This window comes from Protopterus annectens, chromosome 4.part1 (genome assembly GCF_019279795.1).
Source record: "Protopterus annectens isolate FY-2018-M chromosome 4.part1, PAN1.0, whole genome shotgun sequence".
Lineage (NCBI taxonomy): Eukaryota > Metazoa > Chordata > Ceratodontiformes > Protopteridae > Protopterus > Protopterus annectens.
The window spans coordinates 495,348,918-495,365,816 of NC_056734.1; the positions used below are offsets into that span (position 1 = coordinate 495,348,918).

At 39.6% G+C, this 16,899-nt stretch overlaps 1 protein-coding gene across 4 annotated transcripts in view; it reads right to left on the bottom strand.

Moving 5' to 3' along the window:
- The window catches only part of OPA1 (OPA1 mitochondrial dynamin like GTPase), a 2,039,562-nt gene that overhangs the window by 708,229 nt on the left and 1,314,434 nt on the right, over window positions 1-16,899 (bottom strand). For all 4 annotated transcript variants that reach the window (XM_044070302.1, XM_044070304.1, XM_044070303.1 and 1 more), the window contains one exon: window positions 11,465-11,630. In XM_044070302.1, coding sequence (XP_043926237.1) covers window positions 11,465-11,630 — 166 coding nt within the window. The remainder of the gene's footprint in view (window positions 1-11,464; window positions 11,631-16,899) is intronic.

Below are 16,899 nucleotides of genomic sequence, written 5' to 3' on the forward strand. Positions count from 1 at the left end.
TTCCTTCCACAGGAGCCGCACATTGGGCTATTTAGTCACTATAAAAGGTTTGATCACAGGGGGACTCTTCTTCCATCCAAAGGTCACTCACGGGGGACACACTGGTGGGATGCGTCCCTTGTGGACATTGTTCCCATTGTTATAAGGTGAATTATAAGGTGAATAAAACTAACAAATTTACCAGTAAAAATATGTCCACAGTCTTTAATATCACTTTTTTGGCAAATTGCAGCACAAGTTGGGTAATCTATTTGGCCACTTGTCCATGCTCCACGTTTTACGTGGGCCAAACTTCGAGACCTCTCAAATTTAGAATTGGGGAACATATGAGTGATATAAGGAATAAAAGACACTCCAATGCTTTCTTTAAACATGCATGTAAACATAACACTGCTTCATTTAGATTCACCATAATTGATTGTATACTGGGGAATTGTAGGGATAAATCTGGCTGACATGCTATTCTAAATGTTAAGGAAAAGAAATGGATTATTAAACTGGGGGGGCTTTTTCCTCCTGGTCTAAATGAGCATCTTTAAATTAACGAATAGGAGGTCTTCTTGCATCTGTCTGTACATATATATTAAGGGCTTTATCGTCCTACTATTTACATGCGGTTTATCTTTTTCACTGAAAAAGGCTATTGAGCCAAAACCGGTTTGGTTTGGGTGTTGGGATTTTTTTCCCCTCTCCCATGTTACTGTATCTTTTGGCATATTAAATTGTCATACCACACTTTGTGCTGGCTCTGTCTTTCTTTGACTCAGTTAAAGACAGAGCCAAGTTTGCAGTCATCAGCCACAGATACCTGATGTCAGTGAAGTATATACCAAAGAAAAGAAAGCCAAATATGAAAGCCCAGTGGGACAATACTTTTAAATTTCAATAAGACATCTGACTTATTTCTCCAAGGCCAACCTGGTAGCACAATGAATATTGTATGGTTGAAGTGAGTTACAGGCTTAGTTTAGGGATGAAATGACAATTTTGATGGTCCTTGTTTAATCATGGAGAGGAGGACCTAAAGTGTGGGACAAAGAACTACAATAAAACAAACAAGGTCAGAGAGATTGGAATCTGTAGCTGGAGAACACACTATCTGAAAAAGGGAGACAGGTGTTCATAAAACTGAGACACTGTTGTTTTTGGTTGTATATGTTTGCCAGGAAATGGACGGGTATATGACGCTGCCAAAGATAAATCTATTCGATTCAAAATTAGAGAAGCAAACTAGTTGATGTATGCATCATGGAAAACAAAAGACATGGAAGAGGATTCTACAGTTGGCAATAATATGATAACTAGTCTCGATGTATTGACACCCAGCTATCCGGTTCATAGGTAGGTAGTAGGCTATCGGCCCAAGGGCCTACGTAAGCCTAGCCAACAAGGTTCTCTGGCTTACGCCACCCAAGAAAGGTATTTTCCTGTGCCACTGTTGAGCAGAGACACAGAAGTGATCCCTGGGGTGTATTTCCTATTTCCCATCCACTCATCAAGATTTTTCTTGAAGAGTGCTAAAGAAGAACTTTGCTTGACATAAATGGGCAGCTTGTTCCAGAGTATGGGAAGTCTCTGGGACAGGAATCTATCCCTCCAGCATGTCCTGTTTATTGTGGTGACAAGGTTTAGGTCCCTAGAGCGTGTAGCTCGGAGGGATTGGGATTTCTTTAGGTGTAGCATGTCCAACAGCTCTCGGTTTGACATAGCTTTATATGTTAGGCAGAGATCACCTCGGAGTAGGCGATATGCTACGGAGTAAAGCTGGACTTTTTTGAGGCGGTCAGTGTAGGGCACTTGTTTGAGGCCAGTAATCCTCTTTGTGAGGTACTTCTGTGGTCTTTCCAGCTACTGCAGATGTCTTGTGAGGTTCATTCCAAAAGGGGCGTTGTACTCTATAATGGGTCTAATGAGTGTCGAGTAGAGGGGAACAATGACCTCTTTTTTTCCTGGATGAGAACCCTTTTGTGAAGAGGTGTGCCATGTAGAAGGACTTCCTCACTACTGTGGCGATGTGACTATCAAAAGAGAGAGTACTGTCCACCTGGGTCCCAAGGTCTCATCACACATTCGGTGTTAAGTAGATTGCTGCCTATGTGGTAGTTCATGGGTACAGAGTTTTTACCAAAGGGGATGACACTGCACTTTTTGGCACTGAGCTTGAGGCCATGGCTCTGACACCAGGCATCTATCTTAGCGAGGCCCTTCTGTAGGATGTCCACATCATTTGGGGACTTGACTATGGCTCCTAGTTTGTAGTCATCTGTGAACTTCATTAGCCAGAAGCCTTCTGTGTTAGCCTGTACTTTAGAGAAGCAGATACCAAACAGGATAAGTCCCAGGATGGAACCCTGTGGTACTCCACTTGTCACTGCTTTGAGGTCAGATTTGGAGTCTGCAACTTTTACATTGTGGGTTCTGTCAGTGAGCCAGTTGGCAACCCATCTTGTGACGTAGGGATTTATACCTAGTTTAGTGAGTTTAGCTATAATTCCAGAATGGGGGATGGTGTCGAAAGCCTGGCGAGGTCAAGATAGGCTGTGTGAACCACCTCACCCTCATCTACGGCTTTGGTGACTGCCTCAAAGAAGTCGATCAGGTTCAGGAGGCATGATCTGCCTTTCACAAACCCGAACTGGGTGGGATCCAGAGTTTGGAGGTTACCAATGTCTTTGTTTATGAGTTCCACAATGATATGTTCCATGGTCTTGCAAACCAGGCTCGTCAGGCTAATAAGTCGACAGTTCCCGGGATCATTGGTGGCTCCCCCTTTGTGGAGTGGGATAACTGTTGCTGTGCGCCATTCAGTGGGCACAAAGCCTGATGCGCTGCTATTATTGAACATGATGCTTAAGTGGGGAGCCAGTTTGTTCTGAAGTTAGTGTAAAACACAGCCTGGGATGTTGTCCGTCCCATGGATGCTGTGTTTTTGGCTTTAGAGAATGCAGCTTTTACCTGCGCAGTTGTGATTACAGGGACTCTGCATTCTTCCTGTATAGATATGGGCCCTTTAGGGGGTGTGGGGGGGGGGTAAAGATAGCACTGAACCTATCTGCCAGGATGTTGGCAATATCAGTTGGTACTGTAATTTTCATGCTTTGGGTTGTAACTCAGAGCAGCTTTGGGTGTTGCCATCAAGATTCTTGACATAGCTATAGAATGCTTTGTGGTTGTCCTTAGAATTAGTGGTGATTTTGTTTTCGTAGCTAGCTTTGGAGGATCTTATAAGGGATCTCAGCTTCTTACTGAGGCTGACCAGGGAGCTCCTCCACTCATGGGATTTTACTCTCTTTTGCAACAGTTTCTTCCTTCTGTTGTACAGTTTGTTTATGGCAGTGGACCACCACACTGGCTTCCTTTTTTTGGAGGATAGCGTCTTGGTTCTGTTTGGGATAGCACGATCCATGCACTCATGTAAGTGCTTATAGAGTGCATTTGTGTAGGATTCAGTAGCTGTAACTGTATTTTCCATCTGCATGGGTGTCATGAAGTTCATCACTTCTGTCTTAAGAAGCATGAAGTTGGCTTTGGAGAAATTTTTTACCGTGGTTTCCTTAATGGGGGGTGGGGGCGGGATGAGGATATCAAGGGTGATTAGCTTATGTTCGTATCGAACCAACGAGGAGTTGACTTCAGGTGTGGAACACTGGTCACTCATGCTGGTAATGACTAGGTCTAGGATATTGTTGCCCCTGGTGGGGGTGTGGATAAGTTGATCCAGGGCATTGGAGATTATGAATTCCAGAAAGTGTTGAGCTAAGGAGTTGGTACACAAGTAGTTTTCCCAGTTAATGGTGGGGTAGTTAAAGTCGCCCATTATTAGGGTGTTTGGTTGAACCCTAATATTTTCCAGTACATCAAGAAAAGAGGAGTGGGAATCCTGAGGCATGGTGGAGGATCTGTAGCAAGCTACAATTTGGATGTTCTCAGTTGTTCTAAGTTATAATGGCTGAATTTTTTTTAATGAGGTATATGCCCCTACTTTCACTGGATAGTCTTAATAAGTGATAAGTGGTAACCCAGGTAGAAAGAGTATTCTCACTACAATGGAACAAGGTTTCAGTAATTTTATATAGATATATATATATATATATATATATTTTTATATATATATATATATATATATATATTTTTATATATATATATATATATATATATATATATATATATGTACTCAAGACTCAAGGCCTCAAAGTTAGACATTTCCTGATTGAAAATGTAGTACTGAGCAGCAACAAATTAATACAAGGTAGATTAGAAATTGTTGGAAGGTCTAGAAGACAAATACTGCCTAAAAATGGCACTATGGGGATATAAAAATGTGTTAGCCAATTGTGAGGAAAACCTGAGAATACAGATGTAGGCCATCCCTGACAAAGCAGGCAGGAATGTCACCCATCACTTCCCATGCTGACACACACTGGATTTCCCTCAAATGAAACCAAGTACTGAGCCAAAAATTAAAAGTCAATTACCTTTTGCTGGAATTGCAGCATAATTTTCAGTGGAAGCAAGGTGCTGCTCAAGACTTGCTTCTCAACAGCCCTGGTAACATACACTGATGCTATAATCATGTCTCTCTTGATCTCATCCAAGCTGGACTGTAAGATAATTCACGCTCACACAGGCCACAATCATGTCACATGTATACTTCAGCTGAGGGGATCCAAGATCCATAGTGGCATTACAGATCTTTGCCCCCGACAGAAAGCTACACATTACTCTCTCCCTGCTCAGTCTGGTGAGTGGTAGTCAGTATATCTGGCAACTAGATTGCCAATAGTCATGGAAGGCAACATGCTCTGGTCTCTGGTAACATTATAGGCTTAGGCATGCACTTCCAGTGACCCATGTTTGTGGTAGAGATACTGAATGTGGGTATATGCATAAGGGGTAAGGGTGTGGGCATATTGCTAAGGTCTAGAAGGCTTTGACAGAGAGATGTCAGCCTCCACTTTAATTAAGCATTTACACCTTTCTCAGGTAAAATCTATATTTGGTAACAATAAGAGTTGTCACTGAGCATAACGCAGTTGCTACACTGACTCAGAATTCAGAGTGCTAGCAGGGTGGCAACAGATGAAGAAAGGACCAACAGTGCTCTCAGGTAGCAGAAATCTGATTCATAAAAGCTACTGCTAGACTGAAGTGAAGCTGTATATTATGCTGCTATGTTATGCAAGACATAGCATTTGTAAAACTATCACACTAGTACAACACAAATAAAGAGTGTGCTACAGAAGACATTATACAAGGACAGGAAGTCGGTCCACTTATAGTGTAGATGGACATAGTGCAGGCATGGAAGCCTTGTCTAGAGCAAATTAGATAGCAAATTAGATAGCACAATACAACGTATTCATGCAAATAAAAACACAGGGCTTGTAAAGATGCCACAAGGTAGGCAGGCTATTATATTGTGCAGTAGCTCAACACTCCATGCATGGATGCCACAAATAAGTAGGCTGCTTAGAAATCCAAAAATAATAAAATAATCAAGTGTAAATACACAATAAGAATAATATGGTGAATAGAGGTAAGGAACAAAAGGGCTGCTCTCAGAAAATAATAGAAAAAGAGGACTGTGGGTGGTAAACACAGCACTTCAGCCAAGGCTTTAGGGATCAGCAAACATTGTAAAAAGATGGGGCAACCTAAAGAACCAGCCTTTAGGAATTTTGCATAAATTTTCGTGACACTAAAACTGTTCAGGGAAAGCAGAGGAGTAGATGTAGTTTGTAGTTTGCTGAATATGTGTTTGCAAAGAAGCAAAAAAACATGTTTTAGTGGTTGGAAGAAGGCCAAAAATACACGCGTATGCAAGATCTCCAAGATAGCCTCTTCACAACCAATGAGGAGAATCAGAAGTTAAAAACAGTGAAGGCATTACAAACTGAAAGGATAACCCTCCCAGTGCTTCAAGGACAAGCCCACCAAGGCCCTCACTGATGCAATGGAACTATGAGAAGTACTGACTAGGAAAGATTCCCCTGGATATTTCAGAGAAATCCAAGACAGACATGATGTACAACAATTTCAGCAATTGACAGGGGAAAAAGATATGAAAGCAGTTAGGGCTCTGGTATCAGTTATTAAAACACAGCCAATATCTGGAAAGGTGTCAAGAGTAAAGAAAGGTAAGCTTTCCACAAAGACTTCATCTGCCTTTGATGTTCTGAGGACAGGCAAGCAGGTTGTTGCTGGCATCCCTTACGAAAGGTGTCTGACTATCTTATCTTTCTGTCTTTGCCTTGCAACCTGATATAAGTTTGTGCCATCTACAGAGTCACTTTCCAGAAGTTGGTAGAGTGCCTCTAATGTGTTGTTCTTTACTACTGCAACTCCTCTCTTAGCATTTTTGCTAGCCAACGAGTGCTCCTTCTTAGCCTGGTCCATCTTTTCTATCTCCAACTTTTCTCTGTACTACTGCTTTCTTTTGACAACTTCCTGGACTTTCCTTATCTACTTTATTTCCATACCTGGCTCAGCCACATATCTGTTCTGTAGTCCTCACACATGCTGCTTTGAGGTGCTGCCATTCTTCTTCAGCTCCACCTATTTCCTCTTGTTATTGAGGTGCTAGAGCCCGGAGTAATTCCTTGAACTGTTGTGCTTTCTCTTCAATCAATTTCAAGATCTTCAGCCTGGTCCTTGCTGACCTTAGAGCCTTCTCTGACCACTGCTTACAGTGGACTGTGGCAATCACTGGATATGCTGTGGGCCAGCTGTTTAACCGGGGATGATTTTGCAATCATTACTTCTACTCCACTGTCCTTTCCTTACTAGGAGAAAGTCTACCAGAGTTACATGTTGTGACTCTCTCTTGCTGATCCATGTGTTGGTCACCACCAAGCCATTTACCACACAGAATTCTAGAATGGCCTCTCCTTTATTCCTGTTGCCCCACTCATGTAGACCCAGGCAATTCTCATATCCTGTTCTGTCTGTCCCAATATGCGAGTTCAGGTCACCCATTAAATGACAATTCATGTTGTCTAGTAGGTCCTGCAATTGCTGTCTGAATGCATCCTTTTCCTCACTGTCACAACCCTGCTATGGGGGCATAGGCCGAGATTATGGATAATGCCCTATCATTACACTAGAGTTTCATTACCATGAGTCCGTCACTAGTTCTGATGACATTCTTACTGTTTTCTGAAGCCTCTCCCTTAACACAATTCCCACACCATTTCTTGCCTATTCGCCTCCTGAGTAGTAGACTGCAGTTGCCAAGCCAAGTGTCGTTGCTCCATTGCACTACCATTTTGTCTACTAGATACATAGGATGCCCAGCCTTCTCCTTACCATCAAATCATCTACTTCCAAGCCCCATCCTATCAATGAACATACACTGAATTTAGCAATTCATGTTTGACAGATTTTGCATCCAGCTTTCGCTTAACAGAGCTATCCCAGGTAATCCAAGTTAGGCAAATGGACACCGGCGAGCCAGTAGTCAATTGTCCCAGGGCTGCTGAGCTTTATGGTGGGCACACACTGGCCAGTATGGGCACATATTCCCCTCCCATCATCCGCACAAGGTCCCTGATGTATGTCAGAGTATGCTGTGTCCTTAATACACTTATCATCAGCAAATACCCATGCCCATTCGGTGATATTGGTCAACATGCCCAAATCATTTTTACACTATTGAGGGGCTAGCCCTGCCATGGCACACAACCTGTGATTCATGTTCTCCTATCTTAAAACAAGGTCAAGAAATGTATAAAAGCATGCTCTAGGAAGTTAGCAAACCCAGACAACTACTTCAGCGATAACAGCCCTAAGAGTGGACCTGGTAGTCAGGGATTTAGGGACATGCATGGAGAGTAACCTGGCTTTTGACCAACATGTGTCTTAAGGTAATAAGGAAATCATTCTACGTTACTCAAGTTATAAGTAAGGGCATAGCATCTAAATCCAAGGAGGTCACTGTTCTTCTATAGTGGGACCTCACTAGACCCATCACTAAGTACAATGCCCCCTTCGATATTTACCTGACCAGACACGTGCAACAAATGGAATGTCCACAGAGGTTCCTCACAAAAAGAACAGGGAGTAAAGAACACACCTTATGCAGATAATTTCAAAAGCCTGTCTCTGTACTCTTTCTTTCCTACAGCCTGGTGAGATGTGATCTGTGCCTGGCATACAAGACACCCTTAGATCCCAGTCTGATGGACCTTTTGTACATCTGGAAAATCAAAAGCATTACAACTACTTGATCTAAGGACTTGAACCTTGCTTGCAACATAAACAGGACAGGCTGGAGGAATCGACATGTCTCAGAGAATTCCCTTCCTCTGCAGCCAGCTTCCCATCCATGTGAAGCACAGTTCTTCCCTATCACTATTTAAACATAACATGAACCAGTGGATGGGAAACTGGAAATTCAACCCAAGTCTAGCACCTGTGTCTCTAATGGACAGAGGCAGCTTGTAAATCATACCCTAGCTTACAGATACCCCCTCAAAAATAAGGTCTAAGGCTCAAAAAATTGCAAGACATATCTGGGATGCATAGTTAGGCTTATAAAAGCCCCAGTGGTCATTAGCCTAGTATATACCTATGAACTTATAGTGTACTTTACTCATAATAAATGTTATTCGGATATTTCAATAAAACTCTTTCTACTGTGACACATACTGTATTTCATCGCTACTGATCTAGGTTACATCTGAAAATGGTCACCATATAAAACAATAATGCCAGTTTTAGCTTTTAGCAGCCTGGAAGTCAGTGCAGAGGAGTAGAGGTATGAGCTACTAATGACCTGATTCCTGTAGTCTAGAGTATGATTCCCTAAGCCTTAATTTGCCTACTGTGTGATTCTGAGCAAGCCAGTTAACCAGATAATGCTACTGGGTAGCCCCTGTAAAGGGGCACATCTGTCCAGAGTGCTTACATGGTTTAAATACAACAAAAAATTCTTATGTTTGACATTATGATCTACTCATTGACTTTTGGATTCACGGCATGCCACGCCACTCTTACAGCCTTATACACAGTAACAAAATCTACTACTATATGGAAAATGTAAATCTTACTGGAGGCAATTTTATTGATCTAAAACTTACATTTGAAATATGTGAATTACCCATAATTGTTAGAAAAAAGCCAAACACCTTGGCTTTATTAATAATCTTCTCACATGGATAAACAGCTACTTAATAGGAATTTGAATGTTAAAAATAGTAATAAAAGCTCAACATGACAGCCTAACAAAAGGTATCCCTCGGGTGGTCACTATACCCAATGATGCTGTTACCTGTATGCTGACAATATTCTCCTACACTGATCAAGCCCAACCTTGGCCAAAACACAAAAACAATTAGAAAAAAAATACTAAACATTTCAAAAGCTGACTGCATGCTCTTTGGCAACAAAAATTAAATATCAATAGCAGATTAAACACAACCATGCTGTACAGCAACAAAATAAATTAAATACAAACTTAAATACCTTCAGCTGAGGATTGACCCAACCTTATCTTCTTACTACACACTAAGCTTGTAGCAAAGAAAGTAAATTGCGTACTAAAAGCATGCTATACAATACTCAATCAGCCCAACCACTAAAACTAGAACAGCTAGTGTATGCCTGGGGTAGAACATGCTCCTCCCTTCAATCATATTAAACTCAAGCACTGGCACCAAGATAAGCCATAAATAAAATCTGCTGTTCATATTTTGGATCTTGGGTATGAGAACCATTACTTAACCCTTCCAAAAGCAAAATGGCTAACAGACAAGCCAGGTCATCTCTTTTACTCCCTTCTCAGACCTTTAACCTCCTCTACAGCAATCACTGCCTCCCAACAAGCTTTACAGAAAAAATACTCTTATCTCCAGTACAACAAAAACCTCATCTGACCAAGCTATATGAGAGAAAATCTTCAATAAAACAGAAACCGTACAAGAGAAATGAAAAATAAAACAAAATGCACCATTTTCAGAAAAACATGCTTACCCAAAAAGACAACTACAGAAGTACACCTTTGTAGGATACTGGTTAGATATGCTACCTATCTTAACAACCAAGCTACTTGACAGGTAAAGTACCACCCCCATTTTTCTTTAGACTGTTTAATCACGTAATCACACAAATGTAAATAGTTAAATTTAGTAAGAGTATAACTCTCTTAGGTTGCATATATGTAAACAGTGTGACTACACCTTAAAGATTTCAACTCTCTTGGGACATAAACGGTGCAATAATAACTCACTATCTTCATCTGGGTAGCATAAAAATACAATCTTCTACTCTGTCAAATACATTCTACATTTCATAGTACCTACATCATAAAATTTATGTGATGCAAAACAAAACATAAATTGTTCACAACACAGCATAAACCTTTGTATATTTGTACTACAATGAATAAAGTTTTGTTCATAACTGATAAAGGTCGAAACAAACTGTACTATTCTTGCTGTATGTAAATATCTGAAATACTATACCGGACATGGACATCCTCCAAAAGGGCCTTACTGAGACAGACACCTGGTGTCAAAGTCATGGTCTTAAGCTAAATGCCAAAAAATGCATAGTCATCCCATTTGGGAAAAATAAAACACCCACGAATTACCACACAGGTGGCAGCCCCCTTAATACAGAAGAGGTAATAAGAGATCTGGGGACCCAAGTCCTTAGGAAATCCTTCTATGTGGCCCATCTAATTACTAAAGGGTTTGCATCTAGAAATAAAGGGGTTATAGTGCCCCTCTACTCGTCACTCATTAGAACCATCATAGAGTACAATGCTCCATTTGGGATGTACCTCACAAGACACTTCCAACAGCTGGAAAGACCACAAAAGTACCTCACCAAGAGGATTACTGGTCTCAAACATATGTCCTATGCAGCCTGACTGAAAAAAACTCCGGCTGTACTCAGTGGCATATTGTTTACTCAGAGGTGATCTCTGCCTGACTTACAAAGCCATGTCCAACTCAGAATTGATGGACATGCTCCACCTAAAGAAATCCAAGTCGATGCGAGCCAAGCGTTCTAGTGCACTAAACCTCGCCACAACAATAAATAGAACATATTGGAGGGATAGATTCCAACATGCTGTCAGATAATCTGCAATGCCCACAAAAGTACACATGAAGCAGTTATTCAATAATGCTAGTAGACAGTCTGCAAAGTACAATACATGCCCACAGTGTTGGACTTTACGTGGCAGCATTACTTCTGCAACGAAGGAAGCCACTTTTTTTATAATATTGGTGCCTAACTAAAAATAAACTGAAACACACCATGACAGAAATATGTGCATTAACATCACATACTAAGTTGTAATGATTAAAGTTAACACTCCCTGACTAAGTATGCTGGTGGAGATTTAAATGTCAGAAGACACAATATGCAATCACACACCTTTACTTACATAAAGCTGGAACATAAATGGCAATAACTTAGTATAAAAAAAATACAGAGACATGATAAAACTCTTTCAAACCTCTACTGCTTTGTTAGGTAGTTGCTTGTCTGTCCACTGTTTCAGCTTGATGTCAACTGTGGTATTAAAAGTCCCAGAATTTGCAGTTTGAGCAGCAGGCAGGTAGATGTTCTCAATGACATGGGTTGAAACTCGTTCCCAGAGCTTCTTTTTAAGACTTTCCTCCCTGAGGAAAATAATCAGTAGCAATAACTGAAAATCATTTATACATCAGTGTAACATGACAACAAAATTATCAAAACATCTTGTATGCTTCTGAAGAAATACTACTAAAATGCAAAATGATTACAAGTGAACATGACATCATACTTAACAGTTGGTGCAGAAGGTTAAGGCAATGAGCTGTTATCAATCAGGCACAAGGTTTGATTCCCACAGCCTTCATTTGCCTACTGAGTGAACTTGAAAAAGCCACTTATAAACAAGTTCTGGGGCAACTGGGAATTTGGGCTAGGCTGTAATTAGTGGTCTCCAGGACTGTATGCTTAGTAGCTAACTAGGTTTGTCAGTTGGCAAAAAAGGTTAAGTTGGTAAGCTGTAGGTCCTGCAATGCAGGGTTTGATCCCCTCAACCCTCGTTTGCCTACTGTATGACCTCAAGTAAGACATTTAACCACACAGTTCTTAGGGGCAACTGGAAGCTGGGCTCCTCAATGGTCCCCCTGGATTCTAGTCTAGGAATTATCTACAAATTACCTATTTAAGCCATTAAACTATCACTGCTCATAGTGATAAGTAAATCAGGAGGTTTCAGTTGACGCTTACAAAATGGTAGTAGAGAACATCTTCTAAAGAATAGTGTAATTAATCTGAGACACCACCCCAGTATCCAATATTCAGAGTTACATAAGTGGACTTATGGTAATACTGCCATAATGAGAAAACATGCCCTCTGACTACACCATGGTAGTCTAAATGAAAACAGTTTTAAAGAGCGTTAACTTGAAATTTTTCTAGTTGCTGTGTCCTAGTAAAGTATACGGAAAGTCAAGTTCAAGACTCAGTCTGTCAACAAAGTTAAAAATAATGCAAGCAATCTGTAGAACTGTATACGTAAAAACATAAAAATGCCACAACTATCTACTTCTGATCTGTTGGATGAGCATGATAAAGCAATAGTGGAAGCTCTTTCAGATAATTTGGAGGAAACTTTTTTTTAAATGGGATAAGTAGAGAGAGCTTTCAGACAGATGACTGCATAGCAAAGGCTAAAGAACCTGAATCAGAAATTGTGGAAGCTATGAATTCACAGGCAGATGCTACAGATCCATGGAAAACTGAACTTAAAGGAGCAGTATGAATATACAGAATTGGTTAGAAATCTTGAAAGAAAAACAGGTGGATGTGGAGGATAGGACCCATGCAAAGAAAATATAAAAAAACATATGAGGGCAAGACTATTTTTTTTTTTTTTTTTTTTTTTGCATATCAAAGCTGGTATGCTGGAATGGGTTACATGTTTTGCAGACAAGAGTTGTGTGCGCCCACAGGCTATGTTGCAAGTATAGCTACAAATGCTTAAAAAAAAAAAGCATGGCATGGTATGGTTTGAGACTTAAAAACTTAAATTGTGTCATTACTCTGGTGAGGGAGGGGCTCATAATTAGTAGAAATCTGCAAGAAAGAGACAGTCAAACTAGAGTCTTTTATGTGCAATACTTAAAACCTCTGTAGTAATGACCCAAGAGATTTATGCAAGTGATCCCTTAAGGACATACTAGGGTTTAAAGCCACGTGGCTTCCAAATGCCCTTTGTGATTAAAGGAAGTGTTTGATAATGACTAATGTTTCAGCACCAGAAGGCAAGGAACAGCTTCTGGTTAATATGAGACGTTTGCAGGCAAAAGTTTAATTTTTGTCTGTTTTACCTAGCAGAATTCCTGTGTGTATTTTTTCCAAATAGATTTAAGACATTAACTGATGTACAGGAGGCAGTACAAGTTGTGCAAGGATATGAGCCCTAAGCTGGAAGGGGTGCCTGGAGAAGTGAAACACTTGTTAATAATGACGAACGCTAAATCTCTAAAGGAGGAAATAGTACATACTGCTACCCTGAGAAAGTTAAAGCAGTTTAGATGCTTACCCCAAAACAAACACTTGGGGATGTTTACAGCATATATCATGTACTTACACAAACCTGTTAGTATTATGTCTAAATATCCTGGATGAAATAACCTGCTGTGAACACAAGCCCAATTTGCTGTGGGGAATGACCATCACTATTTGATTATGACTATTAATATAAATATACATGCACAGTTAAGTCCAAACCAAAAATATCAGCTTTACAAGTGGTATGGCTATACTATGTTTGTTGGATTAGACAGACAGAGAGGAAATTTAGTTTGCTTTGATAGATGAGTTGTGCATATCCACATGGAATAGCCAATACTTGCAAGAGGATGTAGCAGGTAGCCCTCAAACAGCCTGGTCCTTAATCTGCTGGTAAACATAACAACCTTGTTTGTGATGAACATAATATTAAAAATGCTTACTTTATGGTTTGTCCAGGTCTTTGCATTCTAAACAGATACCAAGACAAATGTGACCATTCCTTTGTAATAAACAGGAAAAAATTTGGGGAGTGACAGGGAGTGTTGAGATTAATGTGATAGCTAGCAGGTTTTTGAACTGCCCAAGGATAACTTTACCATTAAGATTTTCTCTGCAGTGATTATACTTACAACTTGTATGCCAGTTTAAATGTAAAGTTACATTTTGTAGAAAATATTATTCTGTATGTAAACAAAGTTATTAGACAGTGAAGGTTTACTTGATTAGAAGCTAACTTTTCAGTCTAAATACAAAACAGTACAGCAATGGGACATATACTTTTATAGCTACATTGTACTGACCACTGTAGGAGGGAATAGGGTGATGCAATTTTCAACAGTTTTGGGCTGAGTTTAAGTAATATGGAATCTGAACAGTTTAACCAATCCAATTAAGAACACAGTGTTCACTTAATTAAACAAACATGAACCCTGAGTCACTGCAATACAAGAAATGCATTTAGGGGATCATAAGCACAATTTATTAATTATAGACTCCTGGTTTTAGAGTAAGTAGACTTTTCGTTTGAGGAGTTGGAAAAGAGGAGTGATAATAATTTAAAGTCACCCTTTCACTTGGAGATTTACTAACAGATGTAAACATTTGTTTTGTGGGAGTGAAGAGTGAAAGATTATTTGGTTGTAACCTTGTTGACAATGTTGCAGCAGGAACTAGTCAGTCAGAATATAGGATGATGACAAAAAACAAAAAAAATGACTGCCTTTCAAGAAGGAACTACATTACATACTAGAACTAGAATATTGTGACAAGAATGGCAGAATTAAGAGGATCCCAGAATGTCCTTTGCGTCAAGACCAAGTAGGTATGTGGCTGCATATTAAAGTACTGGGTGTTACCTTAGGCTCTGATATTAAGTTAGCAGCTATTCAATCTTTGTGTGTTATCATGGGCATGGTCACATGGTCACACACACATATATGTACAGATTTTTTTTCATGTATATGTGTTATTGTGGGTATGGTCACACACACACACACACACACACACACACACACACACACACACACACACACACACACACACACACACACACACACATCACATATATGTATATACTTTTATTATATATGTGTTATTGCGGGTATGGTCTCACACACACACACACACACACACACACACACACACACACGTGTGTGCATGTATGTATATATGCATGTGTGTGTGCGTGTGTGTGTGTGTGTATATATATATATATATATATATATATATATATATATATATATATATATATATATATATATATATATATATACACACGTGTGTGTGTGTGTGTGTGTGTCTATGTATGTATATATATATATATATATATATATATATATATATATATATATATATATATATATACGTACATACAGTAGATATAAAAAGTGTACACACCCCTGTTAAAATGCCAGGTTCTTGTGATATAAAAAAATAAGACCATATTAAATTATTTCAAAAATTTTCCCACCTTTAATACGACGACATATTACCTGTGCAACTCAATTGAAAAGCAAACAAATCTGTTAATGGAAGAAATATAAAAAATAAAAAACGTACAATACGCTCGTTCCATAAGTGTGCACACCCTTAAACTAATACTTTGTTATGTGTGCACACCCTTAAACTAACACTTTGTTGAAGCATCTTTTGATTTAATTATAACATTCAGTCTTCTTGGGTACACACCTGCCATCAATTAGAGAGACGCTGATTAACCCAAATAAAGTTCAGCTCTCCTAGTAGGATGTTCCTGACATTTACTCAGTTGCCTGCTACAGCAAAAGCCATGGTTTCCAGAGAGCTTAAACAGCATCAAAGGGATCTCATTATTGAAAAGTATCAGTCAGGAGAAGAGTACAAAAAAATGTCCACAGCACTGGATATACCATGGAACACAGTGAAGACAGTCATCAAAAAGTGGAGAAAATATGGACAACAGTGACGTTGCAAAGAACTGGATGTCCCTCCAAAACTGATGAAAAGACAAGACGAAAACTGGTCAGGGAGGTTGCCAAGAGACCAACAGCAACACTGAAGGAGCTGCAGGAATTTCTGGCAGATACTGGTTGTGTACTACATGTAAAACCCTATTCAAAGAAGAGCTTTTTACACAACACGTCATTTTTTATCGACGGTTTGTCGATGATTTGTTTGTTTTATGGAAGGGCACAGGTGAGCAGTTAGAGTTGTTTTTTGCTACCCTGAACAACCTCACTACCTGCCTTAAATTTACAAAGAATTGTTCACAACATAGAATAGAGTTCCTTGACATGTATATTGAAAGACTCGATAATAACATCATTAACACAGGTGTCTTTCGTAAAAGTTGTCATAGTAATAATCTCTTACATAGGTCTAGTATGCATCCCCCTCATGTTTTTAAAAATATCATGAGAGGGCAGGCTATCAGGGCATCTAGGCTTAACCCAATGGATCAATGCTTTGAAACTGAATTATCCAGCTTGAATGACAGGTTAGTGCAACGAGGTTACCGTAGAAATGAGATCAGTAAGCATCTTAAGGATGCATCAGAGTTAAGATTTACCCGAGGCCTACCTTATTTTGGACCACAAGATAATCTGACAGAGCAGGGTTCGAATATAGAAATATCTAAATCTATTAAGTTTAACACACAGTTCACATCAATCATTTAGAACTGAGGAAAATAGTGCATAAACATTGGGATATTTTGCTAGTGGACAATGATCTTAAAGCCATAGTAGGTAATTATCCCAGATTTATGTACAGAAACAAACAGAATTTGAAGAGGAAGCTTTGTTACACTACTACCATTCAATCAGCGAAGAACAATGGCTATACCAAGCCATGTGGACGCTGCAATTTTTGCAGCTTTATAGATAGCACACCTCATTTCTATCA